A 14294-nucleotide genomic window follows, 5' to 3' on the forward strand; every position below is an offset into this window, starting at 1 on the left:
CAAGTTTGCTAGCTTTAGAGAGTCAAGGGGTGCAATAGGGGCTGCATACATGTAGCCCTTAACAATAACCAGTATATCCAAGAAGTCTTTGGAAAAGGCTCAATATTAAAAAAAAAAAAAAAAAAAAAAAAAAAAGATCATAATGTTCTTTTGTTTGCAATGGTAAGATAAATATCAGTAATTAGCAATAATAAAGAGCATAGTCATGATGTTAATGCGCACGCAGCAATGTACTGTGGTGTTACTGGTTCTCAAATCCGTGATATTAAAAGTAAGTCAAGACTAAGATTCCAAACGATTGACAAGTCAACACGGCATGATAGACATGACAGGTTCAGAAGCGAAGGAAAAAAAAAGAGGTGCATACAGATTGCAAATATACACATACCACATACAAGCCAGACAGAGAGGACAGGTAGAGCACAGGGCAGGGCATGGCATTTTCGTTAAGCAAATGTATATATTTTTACATGCCATGATCATAAAGGATTGTGCAATGCGTGATGGGTCGTGTGCGCATCCCTTGTGTCTCCATTGGCGGTGTGAGCATCAAAAGGTTGCGCCAGAGAAGCAACGAGTGAGGATGACAAGAATGAGCAAAAGGTTGAGACAATTCAAGCCAATCATTAACCCACATGGACAGTAATTTGATACTTTTTTCCTCACAATCTCAATTGTATTTACTCTGTTCTGTCTTGTAAACAACAAAGACATGCAAAAATATGGATCCGATTTTCTTACTTCTTCTTTCTCTTTCGCCTCTTTTATCCACCATCCACCTGTTCTTCCACTCAAATCTCTATTATCCCTGCTACTACCATACTGACTGTTAATGACGAGGAGCGCTATTGCCTGGCTATGTATGTCTTATTTTTGGGGATGTTTCTGCACCTTTTATTGTCACAGAGGCCATGCCAAATAAAAAAGAACGTGAATTTTTACCACAGCCGAATTATTATAAAAAGTCGGGGCATTCACCTTCCCTCGCTTTTTTTTTTTTTTTTTTTTTTTTTTCAAAATAAACAAGTAAAAAAAAAAAAAAAAGTATAAAATTATTTTAATATTCACTCCCTTGCTTATCCACTTCTCTTCTCTTCTCTTTCTTAGCTTCACCTCTACACTCGACATCAATATACGCGATACACTAACAATCACCATAAGCTTGAACAAATCCACATCCAGTCTTTCAAAGTATATTAAATGGCAATGAATGTCCTGAGTCCTGTTGCTAGCCCTTCTTTTGAACCATCAAACACCATGACCACTACCACTGCTGACGATAACAACTCCACAAGCCCTGTTGCCACGACCATGAACGCAAGCCCTCCTGCCAGCACGACTTCTACAGGATCAGGAGGCCTCCGCAGAAGCAGTACTCTCAAGGCTTACCTTGCCAACAAGAACAAGCTTAAGGAACGCCAAGCCATCAATGTTATCGTTGACCCTACAGTCCTACAGCGGCAAAAGGAGGAATCTTCATCCGAAAACGAAGTAACTGGTAGCGCACTTTCCCCTATTTCTCCAGCGGGTGCTTTTGCTACTGGCACTCCCTTGTCCCCCGTTAGTGGACGGAGGATCGACGCAGATTTGGAGGCATTGGACAAAGAAAAGAAACAGATCGAAGACCAACTTGCGATCATTACTCAACGTCTCCATCAGATTTCGCCTCCTTCATCACCGACGATTGCTCCCATCACCACAACTGATGCCTCAATCCCTTCAAGCATCTCGTCACTATTTGCCTCATCATCTAAGGAAGAGCTACAGGAGAACAAGACCAGACTCTGTCAAGAACTGGATGTCTTGCTTATGAAACGCCGTGAGCTTCTACAGAGTTGGACCCGAGACTACAAGAGCCTGAAGCGGTCAGGATCCCTGGCCAAACCTAAAGAGGATCTCTTCTGGGTTACAACGGCCTAAAAAAGAAAAAAATAGAAAGAAAAACGACGGGTGTAACGTCAGTGGATACTTGTTCCATGCTTCCATTTCATGTGCATGGAAGACGAGCAAGGTGAATTACACACATGACGACACATTAGGAAATAAGACCAGGGTCCCTTTGTTTTGGTCTAACAGCAATTACACTCGGTCCAAACACTTTTCTCTTTTTTTCCCTACTTTATGACAATTGACATCAGTGTACCATAGCAGAAAAATAAAAAAGAAAGGGAATAACAGAAAAACAGAAATTCTCTTTTTTGTTGTGAGTAAAATAAAATAAAACAAAACATTCGTCATCCTGGTTTTCTCGACATGCTTTTTTTGATGCAACACTAAATAAAATGACCCACACAAATTTCGGTTAAGTTTACACCGGGTGTTTACATGCACAAATATCAAAGTCAATGACGGGAAAAGCCAGGAGATTTGTCTCTTTTGTTTTCTCCGCCTCTCCATCTCTTCCACTGTCCCCTTGTTTCTCTCAAATGCTGTACGACACCACACGACAACTGCATAATTGCATTTTTTTTCTGCCTCTTTTTTTGGCCTTGTATCTGAAGTTATGAATATAGTGTCAGTATTATAGCGTAAAAAAAACCCGGGAACATCCAGAAAGCCAAAGCAAAGGCCACATAAGCACATTAGAGCATTTGAACACTGATTACATACATTAGTACACAAAAAAGACTTTGCTTTCTTTGATTCGAGAATGTTACAAGCAATAAAGTTTTTTTTTGTCATTAATAATTACGCCCAGTTTATAAACCTTTTGTGTAATGGAGGATGCTGGTTTTTTTTTTTTTTTTTTTTTTTTTTCTCTCGGCGGAAGCTATAATCAATAATTAATAGCCAATGAAGAGGTCAAATAACAATTTGTGATCAATAGGCATATTTTAACGCCTGCTGGGCCATATCCGGAGTCTCAATAGGCACCGCAATAAAATCGTAGATCCCTTCAACACCACGCTAGATGATTCACACACTAAGAAAAGCTTCTAGTGATGTAAAGAAGAAAAGCCACAGCCATGCTTTTGGGAAAAGTACCACTTCATGAATTGAAAAGGTCTATCAAGCAACAAGAACGCTCTCTCCACGTTTGATTAGACCAGGCGGCGGCGACAAATTATATGATAATCTCTTTTTTTAATGTATAATAATAAGATGGCATGATCCAGCATCAGCCAGCAAAAATCTATGAAACAGATAGGACATTACTGTCTTTTTACAGTCCTTCGGATTGTTGCTTCCGATAGTAGAAATCTTCGCACATCTTCAATGCTGTCAGGTTTGATCCCAACTTGTTTAGTGTCTCTTGATATTCATCCTCCTCCACACTATCATAAACAATACCACCTCCTGCTTGCAGATAAGCAACACCATCCTTGACAACCATGGTTCGAAGTGCAATACAGGTATCTAGTCCGCCAGAGTAATCAAAATGACCTACTGCACCAGCATACACTCCACGCTTGGTTTTCTCCAGTTCCGAAATAAGCTCCATCGCACGCACCTTTGGTGCACCTGAGGTAGTGCCTGCTGGAAAAATGCTTCTGAAAGCATCAAAAGGTGTCTTTTCATCACGTAGTGTTCCAGAAACATTGGACACAATGTGCATAACATGTGAGTAACGTTCCAGATGCATCAGAGAATCGACTTTGACTGTCTCTGGCTTACAGACCCTGTTCACGTCATTGCGACCCAAATCCACCAGCATGATATGTTCAGCCCTTTCCTTCGGATCCGCCAATAGTTCCTCTCCTAGTGCTACGTCTAATTCTGGCGTATCTCCGCGTTTTCTAGTACCGGCAATTGGGTGAGTATAAACCACACGGTTATGCACCCTAACCAACATTTCTGGTGAAGCCCCGACCAGCGTAAAATCCTTAAGATCCAGATAAAACATGTATGGTGAAGGGTTAATTGACCGCAAATGTCTATAAATGTTGAAGGGATGAAGGTTGGTGGGCTTGGCAAGTCTCTGAGAAGGTACGGCCTGGATGATATCTCCCAGTTTGATATGCTTCTTCAGCGTGGTCACAAATCCTTCATACCCTTCCTTCCCCACATTCGAAACAGGCTCCTGACCGAGTGTAATAGGTGGCTGAGGAATCTTTGGGGTGATCTCATTGTTGAGCAAATCCACTGTAATATGAATTTCGTCCACAGCTTTCAGGTACTGATTTTCGACCTCTGCAGGGTCTGTGGCGTTGGATCGGTAGTGAGTAACAACCTGAATTTTCTGGTAAAGGTGATCAAAAATCACAATTGTATCACAGAACATAAATACGGCGTCTGGAAGACCGATAGGATCTTGTAGATCATCACGCTTGGTACGAGGCTCAAAATACTGAATATTATCGTACCCAACGTAGCCGATGGCGCCTCCGGTAAAATCCTGAATACCATTTACTTTAACATAACGGATGTTCCCGAGCTCCTTTTCCAAAATAGCTAAGGGATCGCCATGTAGGCTCTCATTAGGTCCTGTCTTCAAGACTTTGTACGGATCTAAAAAGAGGAAGGACCAACGCAAACAAAAAAGCTAGTATTAATACGACCTGTACATTCATAGGATCTTCTTATCTTCTTTGACTTGAATATCCCATCCCCATCTTCGGTCATTTATCACCAGCTGTTTATGTATAACCTACCGCTGCCAATAAAACTGTATCGTCCAATCTTCTCGCCTCCAGCAATCGACTCGAGAAGAAATGAGTAATCACACTTGTCCGAGACTCTGAGGTATGCCATCACAGGCGTGATCATGTCAGCGGGAATCTCGGCAAAAATGGGAATCGTGTTTCCTGCATTCGCCTTGATAAAACCCTGCACCTCTTCCAGTGAAGGTCGGACAGTAACCTGTAAGTGATAAATGAAAGATTCAGTTCTTTTTCTTTTTTTCTTTTTTGTGGTCCGATTTGTGCTTGAGTGTGAAGGGAAAGATATAAATCTGGTCTCAAAGAAAAGGAGGCAATGGCTCTGAAGGAATGTGTGATCGTTAGCTATTTCCTTAAGAAAAAGTACTTACGTTGTATACCATGACGAAATATATTTGTAATGTTTATAATTACGGAGGAGGAGGAGAAATGAATGTAATGAGGATGCAAGGAAGAGGAATGTGATGCTTGATCAAGATGGGTGGTATAAAAAAGAGGCAGCTTTGTTACACAGCCGTTTTTTTTTTTTTTTTTTTTTTTGATCTCCACCAATTGATTGTGTGATATGGCTTGTGCAATGACTGACTCACTTTGGCTCCCTCGCCCACTTTATTTAAGTCACTCACATATACACCATTCACGTATTATAAACGCGATCTTCGTACATTTATTTTATTGGCACCAACATTAATTAAATCAACACTATCCTTTGCCATCCTTCATACTTCTTTGGCGTTTCGATTGGTAGGTTCTTTTGCGACGTGTTTTTTATGACACATTCCAAAGGAGCTGTAAAAAAAAAAAAAAAGCAAAACACGTCAATTATCCTCATACATGGATTCTTTAAAGTTAATGAGGTTTAAGGCATTGATCTAAGCCGAAAGCTACGATTATTGATAACAAGCACGTGCTGAATTGTGATTGGAGCGTGCCGCTTCAGTGTGCAGTTAAAATTTTCAGCCTGCTGCTTCGATTTTCAGCCTGCTGCTTCAATTTCTCAGCCCGCATGTCGCTCCGATATTCCAGCATGCTTGTTAAATTTCAGCGCAGTCTTCCAGCCAGCTTGACCAAGTGTTCTACCATGCACTGCCACCTCGGACATCGTTCGCCATTTATCCTAGACAGCTACAGAATGGATAATATACATTTAAACACATATCAGTTTTGTATATGCACATGGTGCCAGCCATAATCACCCTTCATTGTTTCCTCACAAAAAAAAATGGCGTACTGACTGCTGAACGCAAAGGAATTCCCTTAGACGTTAGAGGAAAGGAAATACAAACTTATTTCCGATATACCTCACATGATAATAAAAAAAGGCGTGCCGATATCCTTAGTCTTATAAGTAAAGTCACTCATTTCAGGGCCAAATGGGCTCGCTCTACTTGGGGCCGGTAGCGAGCACCGAAGCGCAACTTTTCAAAGTGGGCTTTAGACTTTCTGCGGAAAGTCGATATCTTTGGTAATGCGATGAGATTTAGGACATGATACGTGACCAACTATTTCAAAATTAGTTTTGCAAAACTTGGTAAAAACGATGAAGCGCAACACGGATATACTTAAAACCCTCAGAACCCTCAGGTTATATGCACTTTTCAATTTCGAATCCAATGGTGGTAGAATCGCTATTGGTTTCATAGCCAGAAAAAAAGTTTTCCTTAAGGAAAGCAGCTAGGTCGAGGTAAATAGCGGTTTTTCGATATTCTATGCTCATTTACTCAAGAACCACTGCATGAAATACTGAAAACCAGGGTTCATACCGTAGCCTAGCTGAGTAATACCCTGCTTTGGCTAGGCTCTGCCTCTTAAGATTCCGGCGCAACAACCTAGTGAGTATGTCAAAAATGGTATATTTTCGCTTTTTTTTGTACTTGAAATACTTTATACGGGTGTTACTCCATGGATCCTGAACGGATTGACTTAGGAGTTGTTTTAAACCAAAAATAATAAGTTCCTCTTTCGGCCGTTTCGAGAGCGCCTGATTTCCAGCACTCCAGCAGGAACTATTCACGCTTAAAGTCTGTATAGTCCTTAATATTACTCAACTTTGTTGCAACTTTTAGTGCTATCTCGATAAATACTAAACGGATCCTTTTTATTCTTTTTTTATTTGGTGCATAATCATGCCCTCTATCATACATTGCATGGGCATGGCGCCGTCTTCTCGAGAAGGGTAGATATAATCACTCTAATAACGTCAGTGATGATTGCGTGTGAAATTTAGATGCGTTATTTCATAGGAGAAAGCTTAACTTGGCTTGATTTCTTTTTGTGTTTATTAAAATCTAGTTATCGCTTCTTAGTTCCAGAAGTATTCGGGATTATTGACATACTATCTAGCGTATTTACTACAAGTCTCAACTTCCCTACATTATCTTCTGACCTATCGATAATACCGAAGCTTTGAAGAACTCAAGCAACTCATCAGTTTCTTCGCTTTGCTGATTCTCCTAGTTGAATCTCAGTTTGGTTAAACTCACCCTCCTCCTCAATTTGATATTCACCGTGCTCAACAGCCATGTGTTTGTCCATGACCAAAGGCACAGCCTTTCTGGGAAGACTCAGTGGACGATTTTCGTCTCTGCTTAACTTTGAATAACACAAGCATATGCATGCAAGGACGGTGCCGATTAATAAAATATTGGCAATTATATCCTGTAATGGTATTGTTTTCATCGACGTTAACGTTATATATACTACACCCAGTTGTTGGCGAGATAACGCAATAATACCCTTCAACGTAGATGACCAGACCTTGGAGCGCCTCAATTGTTTTGTTGTTTAGACATCTTTCTTGCAAGATATCTGTCTTCTCGCCTTTGGAATGCCGGCCATAACGAACCACACTACGCATTGCCAGCGCCTGATAGAAGTCATCTACATCATGGCTTAAAAGGTAGATCAGCCTGTCACCTCGGCAGTTAGTATGGCCTCGTAGAAAATGAGACTTGAGATGATTGTGCCAAGGTTTTACATAATTATTGGTGTCCATGCCGGCATAGAATTTGCCAACACGGTATGACTTCATCCATCGTTGCCTACGTCCTCCAATGAAGTACCGTTCTTTGAGGTATTTCCAAAGCTTTCCCTCATTGTGCTCCGATCATTTCTTTTCGAATTCAACTATCGTCTCACCGGCACTTCCAGAGGATGGATCACAAAGAATCGAACGGAGTTCATTCATTGCGGATTGCCGAAGATCCTTGTTTTGGTTCCTATCGGCACCTCAAATTAAGGTCGAGAGCTTGCGGGCCCAGGCTTTCATCACATGCCATAGACACAAATGGACAGTTACATCCCGTCCAAATGCTTTACAGATGACCTTGTATTCCACTTGAGCGTCATCAATAGTAATGAACTCTGGGGCACCAACCATATCCTTAATATGAGCCAACTTGCCAGAGAGTGGTGATTATGGTCAATGGAGATCAAGAAAGCGACAGGGACGGCACTCGTTCGCAGTGGATCCTGGATTATTATTGTAAAAAGCTCAAATTTGGAGCGGTTCGTTCCATGTGTTGAGTCCAACCCAATACATTTAAAATTTGAGCTGTATACAGATCGCTGAAAAGGAGACATGAATCCATGGGCTAATTTGGGAAAGACCTTCCCATCCTACCCTTTCTGGAGGAAACTCTTTATGAAGACGGTAAACTGCTTCTCTTGCTGCAGCTTTGACATCCAGAGCCTCATTGAGTCCATGTTGTTGTCTGATAGTTTTGTCAGTTTAGATATGTATTTATACTGAATATTATAGACGTCCTCATATGTAAGGACATGGTCGCGCTGTAAACACCCTTGCTTGTGGAGAGAATATGCCTGGAGCCCAGTCAAATTAATCTTAGCAATTATTCCTCTAGTACATAAGTCAAGACGAATCAAGTTTCGAACCCGTGCTTTTGTTGATTCCGTCATGGTAAGGTATTGAAAAGCATCAACATCGCCGAGGGTATGTCCTGTGTGTCTAAAATAATATGTGATCCGGAGCTGCTTTCTCCCACTCTTGGTTGCATATTCGGGATCCTCACTGTCGTCTTTCATGTTGTGGACAATGAGTTTGGCTGTACAACCGACTTTCTGGCTAGGCTTCAAAACGCGTCTCTTTTTCTTTTCCCTTGATCCCTGCCCAGGGCCTTGAGAGATAACTTGAGGAGAACCTTGAGAAACCTTTTGGGGGCCATTTTGCGTTCGTGTCTCATGCCAAGGTGGCATTCATAGGTTTCAACATAAAAAAATCTGCTTCTGCCACCTGACATATTATCATAATGCTTGCGCATTAGCCAAACAAAGAAATGATCGCGGCCGTCTCGTTCGAGCCAAGAGCTGAAGTCCTCCTTGTCCACGTAAAAAACATGTGGGAGATAGTCGTACTGATTTGTACGAGTTTCATTTACAATTCCCTTGATCGTGGTATCATCAACAGTTGACTCGATCCATTGATAATCTTGCAACTGGGAAGACAAAAGTTCGGTTGTTATTTCATTGACATTCGCATCGGTCCCCTCGCTTGGCTTTGGACTTTATGAACTACCCGTTCCCACAGCACCATGATCTAATAAAGAATGAATGCTACTAGTTTTAACAAGAGCGAGAGGTGGCTCATGCTCCGCTTCTGGCTCGGAATCCAACGTATCACTCGAATAGTCATTGAAGTCAAAATCCGACTCCTCACCATAGTCGCGGTCAGAAGCGAACTCTTCTATGTCATCCGCATGGTCTATTCCGTTTAATTCATCATCCAATAAACCATACGTAGTAGGTTCTGAGCTCTACGAAGAATGTAATGATGAGGGGAACCGAGAGACGATGAATAAAACGCGTAAACATTTATATCGAAAGAAAAAATAAAATAAAATATAGCCTTCGTACCATAGTGTTGTTTATGGGGGGAAATTTTGTTGATGAGCTTGAAATGATCTAAGTGAATGTTGAAATAAAATGCATTTGTTAAACTACATTCAACATTCAACGTATGGCAACGACAGTTTGCAGGACGCATTTAGTCAACGTACCTCGCGGAGAAGGCGTAAAAGAATATCAATTTTGTCAAACGGATGAAGAACAAAAAAAGTAAAAAGAACAAAGCGTATTAGAGTCGCCTATTTAATTCCCCTTAATCTTCTAACATCTAAGGGAACTCCGATACTACACGATTGAATATTTTATCTCGCACATATTTGACCCACAATATCATAGAATAGTGGACAGAGCACCTCGATTATTCACATAGATATGGTTTTTTTAAGGAGGGTACTTTATTCGTGAAAGTAAGGCTGCTCGTGTTCCAATATGAGAAAACATATAAGGCTTGCTTAAACCTCCATGATCTCGCGGAGACGGCGAGTGGTAGAGCGGACGGTAGCAGCAGCAGTGGTGGACAAGGTCCAGGCACCGCCAGCCATGGTCTTCTTGCAGCCGCGGCACTTCCAGATACCAACGGCCTGGCGCTTGACGGCATCCTATATGATAAAATCCAAGAAAAAAGAGAGGTGACATTAGATATGATAGTCGGTTTGATATTCCTAAAACTATCATGCTTATCACCCACGCATGAATATTAAGGACGCTCTTTCTTTTATCATCCTTTACAAAACAAAAGGGAAGTGTATTCCTGAAATCTTTCTCCCTTATCCTCATCTCTTTGTCCACGTTAAAAAAAAAAAAAAAAAAAAAAATCAATGTCCGGTGCGTCATTTTGATTATACTTACACGGCCACAGAAAGTGCAAGTGTACTTGCTGTGTTGGGTGATTTCCATCTTCTTGACCTGCTTACGGAGCGAGGCACCATAACGGACACCGTATTTACCAACAACTCCAACCTTCTTAGTGCGCTTAGCCTGTTGATGGAAAAGACACGAGGGCGAATTGTTAAAATACAGATGCAAACTTATGATATGAAGTCGAGTTTTGAAATCCTGATTTCCAACATAAAAACATGAATCGATGTTGTTGTTGTTTAAGGCAGATGTCTTTGATTGCAAGCTTTCATTATTTTGTTGAAAGATCATTCCTCCTGTTCTTTGATTGTGTTACTTGGATTATTTTTTTGACAATTGCTGTACTATTGTTCTTTCAACCTTGTAATGATGACCTTTTTTTCTTCTTTTTTCTTTACGTTGATTCCGATACTCCTGAAGATTCATTTTTATGCTCCAAGTTCCTTTGAAAGCGAGTTCCTTTTGAATAGTTTAAATGTTGAACTATTCGCATGTATCAACATGACTCAAAGGCGATACAGTCTTTGATAAATCTTTTTCTTTTTTTTTTTGTAGTAGTAGTAGTTCCTGATTACTGCTTTCTCTCTTCTCCCAGCCTTCTTCAACTTGCAAATATATCGTAGCTTTGATATTTGCATGGATGGATAGATTGCTGGCGTTGGATGCATTCGACATATTCCTAGTGAATGATCTCTTTTGATGTATCATGTCTTCACGTGACACTTGCCATCTTGAATTTGGAGTGAAAATGAAAGGAGGGACTTATTTCCACAACACTTTGTACAATCTAATAGGATCTCAAATTTTTTAATCGCTTAAGGGTAAACTACAGGATATTGACACTATCTGGCCAATGCATTTCGAAGTTGTTCTCTTTTTCAAATATCAAACAGTGATAGTTATAGCTTTCCGCTTTGTAAACGCTGCTCGTCGATCGTCGTGTCTAGGATCAGCACCAAACTCACCAATCTTCACACTCCCGGAGCCATAGTTTGCAATCAGTGGTGCAATACCCGACAATTTGCCTGTCTTTGGTCCACCATGGATCTCAATATCTGCACAGTTGGAATATAACTCTCTCACCCCAAGCGCATTATTCCATAGCCACATGAGTGTAGCCTTCCCAGAAGGCGCGCTCTTAGGGATTGGGATCGAAATGGAATAATGCTGACCCGTTCTAAGGCCTTTAAGGCAGTTTCGGTATATGGTCTTGATCACCACCCAATTTTCGCCATTGTCATAGGATAGTGCCCACTGACAATGTCCACCGCCATGGGCTGCACCAATTAAGTAAGTTGTTTCCAGAGGATGGCCCGCCTTGACAATGGTTCGCGTGGTAGAAGGAGTGGACTGTCTACATAACGGTGCATCCCTGCTGCTTGAAGTCCCAATAGGAGCACTGAGATCATAGTCTATCCGCTGGCCTTTCGAAGGAGCCGGGCATCCAGCCTGCGGGCTTCCACGGGCGCAGGGGCGTAGTAAGCCTACGTGTGCTTGCGATACAATCGTCAGGATTCCTGAGTAGGAAATGATATACCACATAAGCACAGACAGTAACATGGCTATGTAAGAAGTATATATCTTAAGTGTTTGAAATGTGATTCGGAGAGAGAGAAGATACCTGTCGTGATGTGAAATGATGATAGAAAGACGTGAATAATCGACCTGGATAAGCAGTGGCGCTTACTTTTATAGGATCCTCAGATTACAAAGTTCCTTGTTTTTTGATCATGCACCATTTTTTTTTTTTTTTTATAACGCCTAAAAAGGATTAAAGGATATTGACATGTCTCCTTATCCGTTTTGAAAACCATAGATGATAGGAACTGCTGCAAGAACGAAGGATAGCAGGATGGTTGATCGGGTTTTGGAATGTTCATTAAAAAGTGTACGGGCGGTGTTACCACATTAATAAAAAGTCAAGGACTCTCCTGGAAAAAGTGCTCAGCGCCCATTTATCCTTTCTTTTTGAGGGGTCAATCTATATCTGAGTATATAATCACAACCGCAAAAAATAAATAAATAAAGGGTGACCTGAACTCCAAAACAAAGGCCTGGCGGAACTGGGTCCCTAATTGGAAAAAAATGTTATCAATGTTCAATGCGAGACATGGCACAAATGGTCTTTAGGCATACTTTTCGTTCCATATGCACCCTCTAAACATACGCTCTTTAAATAAAGCTTTCTAAAGTATCCAGCAAAGACATTGTCAATACAATTCTCTCCAATCTTTTATTAATCCTCTTGTTATTTGAATTCAGACCCTTTGTTGTAACGCAATATATACATGCATGTTATAATCAATTATGTAGTGTTAAAAAAAGAGAGTATTATTAGGCTAGCTGAAGATTGTCAAGCCCTTTCTTAGATTTTTCCGCCTCAGCAGCCTCCTGTTTAGCGATAATTGCCTTGGCAGTGGACTCGAAAGCCTTCGCTTGAGTTCCCGAGCTGGGGTCATAATAAGGGACCTCACCTGAGACAGTGACTCTCAAACCAAGGCGGTTATAAGGCCTAAAGTCTGGCACACCTGTATGGAAAGTAGAGCGGTTGTCCCAGATAGCCACGCTATGCTTCTCCCATCTGAAGCGAACCTGATACTCTAGGCGCTTAGATGTCAAATCATTCAGATAATCCAAAATCCATTTAGACTCCAAAGATGTGACACCATCGATTTCGCGAGTGAAGACTGAGTTGGTGAAGATAGACTTCCAACCTGTGACAGGGTTGGTACGGACAACAGGGTGTGATGAGTCGTTCAACTTGCCAAATGTTTTGCGCCCTGTGCGAGCTTGAATTATGCGGAAGATGTCTGAAGAGTGTGTGGCAGTAAGACCTTCGAGTAAAGTCTTGATTGGCTGCGAGAGATCATCATAGAGCTGATACCCGTTGGCCCAGACAGTATCTCCACCAGACTCTGGAATTTCATCAAACTTGAGGATCGAGAACGAGGATGGAGCTGGCTCAAACGACACATCCGAGTGCCATGAATTGTTGGTATTGTAGCGATTTGGAGGATTAAGGCGAGAGTCCAAAACGATAACTTCTGGATTCTCTTGCTCATGAGGGATAAGGGGATGAATATGTAAGGGGCTATTTCATGGAGGGTGAATAGAAGTATTTGAAGCATTTTGTTAGACTAATTCTCTGTAAATATAAATCATTCCTTTTACCATAAAGCGACAGACGACAATAGATTATTCGATGCTTACCCCCAGCGACGTCCAAGCTTGACATGCTCATTACCGTCCAAGTCATCCTGATCTCGAAAGAAAACAACACCACGCTCGGCAACGAAGGCAGCTAGCTCCTCGGCCTGCTGCTCAGTCAACTGAGTCAGTCGGATACCATGCAACTCGGTTCCGATCTTGAGGGTGTAGTCGATACGCTTGGTGACACTGGCGAAGAGGGCTTTCTTTTCGGGATCCACGCCCAGCCCAGCGACGCGGGTGGCATGGGTGTTGCGGTCGGCAATAAGAGAATCCTTCTCAGTGGCAAAGAGAATAACTGCATCTGATTCAACTGAGGGAGCCATTATTATAGATATTAAGTTCTTTTGATGGTTGCCGTTGGCTAGATTTTTCTCTTGTCTATTGTGGATTTGGGGCACTTTTTCGTAGCTGTCGAACTGGGATGAGGGAAAAATGGGTTTGGTGATGAATGTATGTGCTTTTATAGACAAAACGACAATGGGGGCTACCTTGGAGAAGGCGGATTGCAGTTCGCGACTAATATTTTATCCGGGAATGGGTGAATTTTGTGTGGATTGAACTGAAATACCCGAGCTTTGCGCAAATAAGCGAAGGGACATACATTGAATATCTTTACAATATAATTATCATGGTGGGGCGAATAGTAATAAAGTGAATAATTTGGACATATGGGTGTCTCGTTTTTGTTGACGATAAATGGTTAATAACTAGCGCTTTCGCTTTCTGATCACTACGGACTCCACTTTTGTTTGCATTAAGGCGAAC

At 41.5% G+C, this 14294-nt stretch overlaps 7 protein-coding genes across 7 annotated transcripts; 1 reads left to right on the forward strand and 6 right to left on the reverse strand.

Moving 5' to 3' along the window:
• Positions 1-1026: 1026 nt before the first annotated feature.
• On the forward strand, positions 1027-2399 carry BCR41DRAFT_351104 (hypothetical protein). Its single transcript, XM_022023738.1, has one exon. It carries the CDS (start codon positions 1201-1203, stop codon positions 1918-1920), a length of 720 nt encoding a protein of 239 aa, XP_021882535.1. The 5' UTR covers positions 1027-1200; the 3' UTR covers positions 1921-2399.
• Positions 2400-3076: 677 nt separating this feature from the next.
• On the reverse strand, positions 3077-5093 carry BCR41DRAFT_421119 (anthranilate synthase component I). Its single transcript, XM_022029986.1, has 3 exons — positions 4970-5093; positions 4593-4800; positions 3077-4449 (listed from the first exon to the last, which is right to left on the reverse strand). Exons 1-3 carry the CDS (start codon positions 4979-4981, stop codon positions 3164-3166), a joined length of 1506 nt encoding a protein of 501 aa, XP_021882536.1. The 5' UTR covers positions 4982-5093; the 3' UTR covers positions 3077-3163.
• A 1799-nt stretch (positions 5094-6892) lies between these two features.
• On the reverse strand, positions 6893-7993 carry BCR41DRAFT_351106 (hypothetical protein). The gene has a single exon (XM_022023739.1). The coding sequence runs from the start codon at positions 7627-7629 to the stop codon at positions 7111-7113; it is 519 nt and encodes a 172-aa protein (XP_021882537.1). The 5' UTR covers positions 7630-7993; the 3' UTR covers positions 6893-7110.
• A 1064-nt stretch (positions 7994-9057) lies between these two features.
• Positions 9058-9647, reverse strand: BCR41DRAFT_33335 (hypothetical protein). The gene is made up of 3 exons (XM_022021888.1): positions 9614-9647; positions 9471-9518; positions 9058-9370 (listed from the first exon to the last, which is right to left on the reverse strand). The coding sequence occupies exons 2-3, from the start codon at positions 9471-9473 to the stop codon at positions 9122-9124; spliced, it is 252 nt and encodes an 83-aa protein (XP_021882538.1). The 5' UTR covers positions 9474-9518; positions 9614-9647; the 3' UTR covers positions 9058-9121.
• A 48-nt stretch (positions 9648-9695) lies between these two features.
• On the reverse strand, positions 9696-11065 carry BCR41DRAFT_351108 (ribosomal L37ae protein family-domain-containing protein). Its single transcript, XM_022023740.1, has 2 exons — positions 10311-11065; positions 9696-10060 (listed from the first exon to the last, which is right to left on the reverse strand). Exons 1-2 carry the CDS (start codon positions 10608-10610, stop codon positions 9914-9916), a joined length of 447 nt encoding a protein of 148 aa, XP_021882539.1. The 5' UTR covers positions 10611-11065; the 3' UTR covers positions 9696-9913.
• Positions 11066-11115: 50 nt separating this feature from the next.
• Positions 11116-11965, reverse strand: BCR41DRAFT_351109 (hypothetical protein). The gene has a single exon (XM_022023741.1). It carries the CDS (start codon positions 11877-11879, stop codon positions 11205-11207), a length of 675 nt encoding a protein of 224 aa, XP_021882540.1. The 5' UTR covers positions 11880-11965; the 3' UTR covers positions 11116-11204.
• Positions 11966-12542: 577 nt separating this feature from the next.
• On the reverse strand, positions 12543-13941 carry BCR41DRAFT_321049 (hypothetical protein). The gene is made up of 2 exons (XM_022021424.1): positions 13530-13941; positions 12543-13410 (listed from the first exon to the last, which is right to left on the reverse strand). Exons 1-2 carry the CDS (start codon positions 13850-13852, stop codon positions 12654-12656), a joined length of 1080 nt encoding a protein of 359 aa, XP_021882541.1. The 5' UTR covers positions 13853-13941; the 3' UTR covers positions 12543-12653.
• Between the last annotated feature and the right edge of the window lie 353 nt (positions 13942-14294).

Source organism: Lobosporangium transversale, assembly GCF_002105155.1.
Source record: "Lobosporangium transversale strain NRRL 3116 chromosome Unknown BCR41scaffold_13, whole genome shotgun sequence".
Lineage (NCBI taxonomy): Eukaryota > Fungi > Mortierellomycota > Mortierellomycetes > Mortierellales > Mortierellaceae > Lobosporangium > Lobosporangium transversale.

Coding starts and splice junctions, on each gene's coding strand:
- BCR41DRAFT_351106 (XM_022023739.1), bottom strand. CDS start 7,629: ATGAAGTCATACCGTGTTGGCAAATTCTATGCCGGCATGGACACCAAT.
- BCR41DRAFT_351109 (XM_022023741.1), bottom strand. CDS start 11,879: ATGTTACTGTCTGTGCTTATGTGGTATATCATTTCCTACTCAGGAATC.
- BCR41DRAFT_351108 (XM_022023740.1), bottom strand. CDS start 10,610: ATGATCTTTCAACAAAATAATGAAAGCTTGCAATCAAAGACATCTGCC. Junction 10,061..10,310: donor CTTGCACTTTCTGTGGCCGT/GTAAGTATAATC, acceptor TTTATCATATAG/GATGCCGTCAAGCGCCAGGC.
- BCR41DRAFT_321049 (XM_022021424.1), bottom strand. CDS start 13,852: ATGGCTCCCTCAGTTGAATCAGATGCAGTTATTCTCTTTGCCACTGAG. Junction 13,411..13,529: donor AAGCTTGGACGTCGCTGGGG/GTAAGCATCGAA, acceptor TCCATGAAATAG/CCCCTTACATATTCATCCCC.
- BCR41DRAFT_421119 (XM_022029986.1), bottom strand. Junction 4,450..4,592: donor ATACAGTTTTATTGGCAGCG/GTAGGTTATACA, acceptor TCCTCTTTTTAG/ATCCGTACAAAGTCTTGAAG.
- BCR41DRAFT_351104 (XM_022023738.1), top strand. CDS start 1,201: ATGGCAATGAATGTCCTGAGTCCTGTTGCTAGCCCTTCTTTTGAACCA.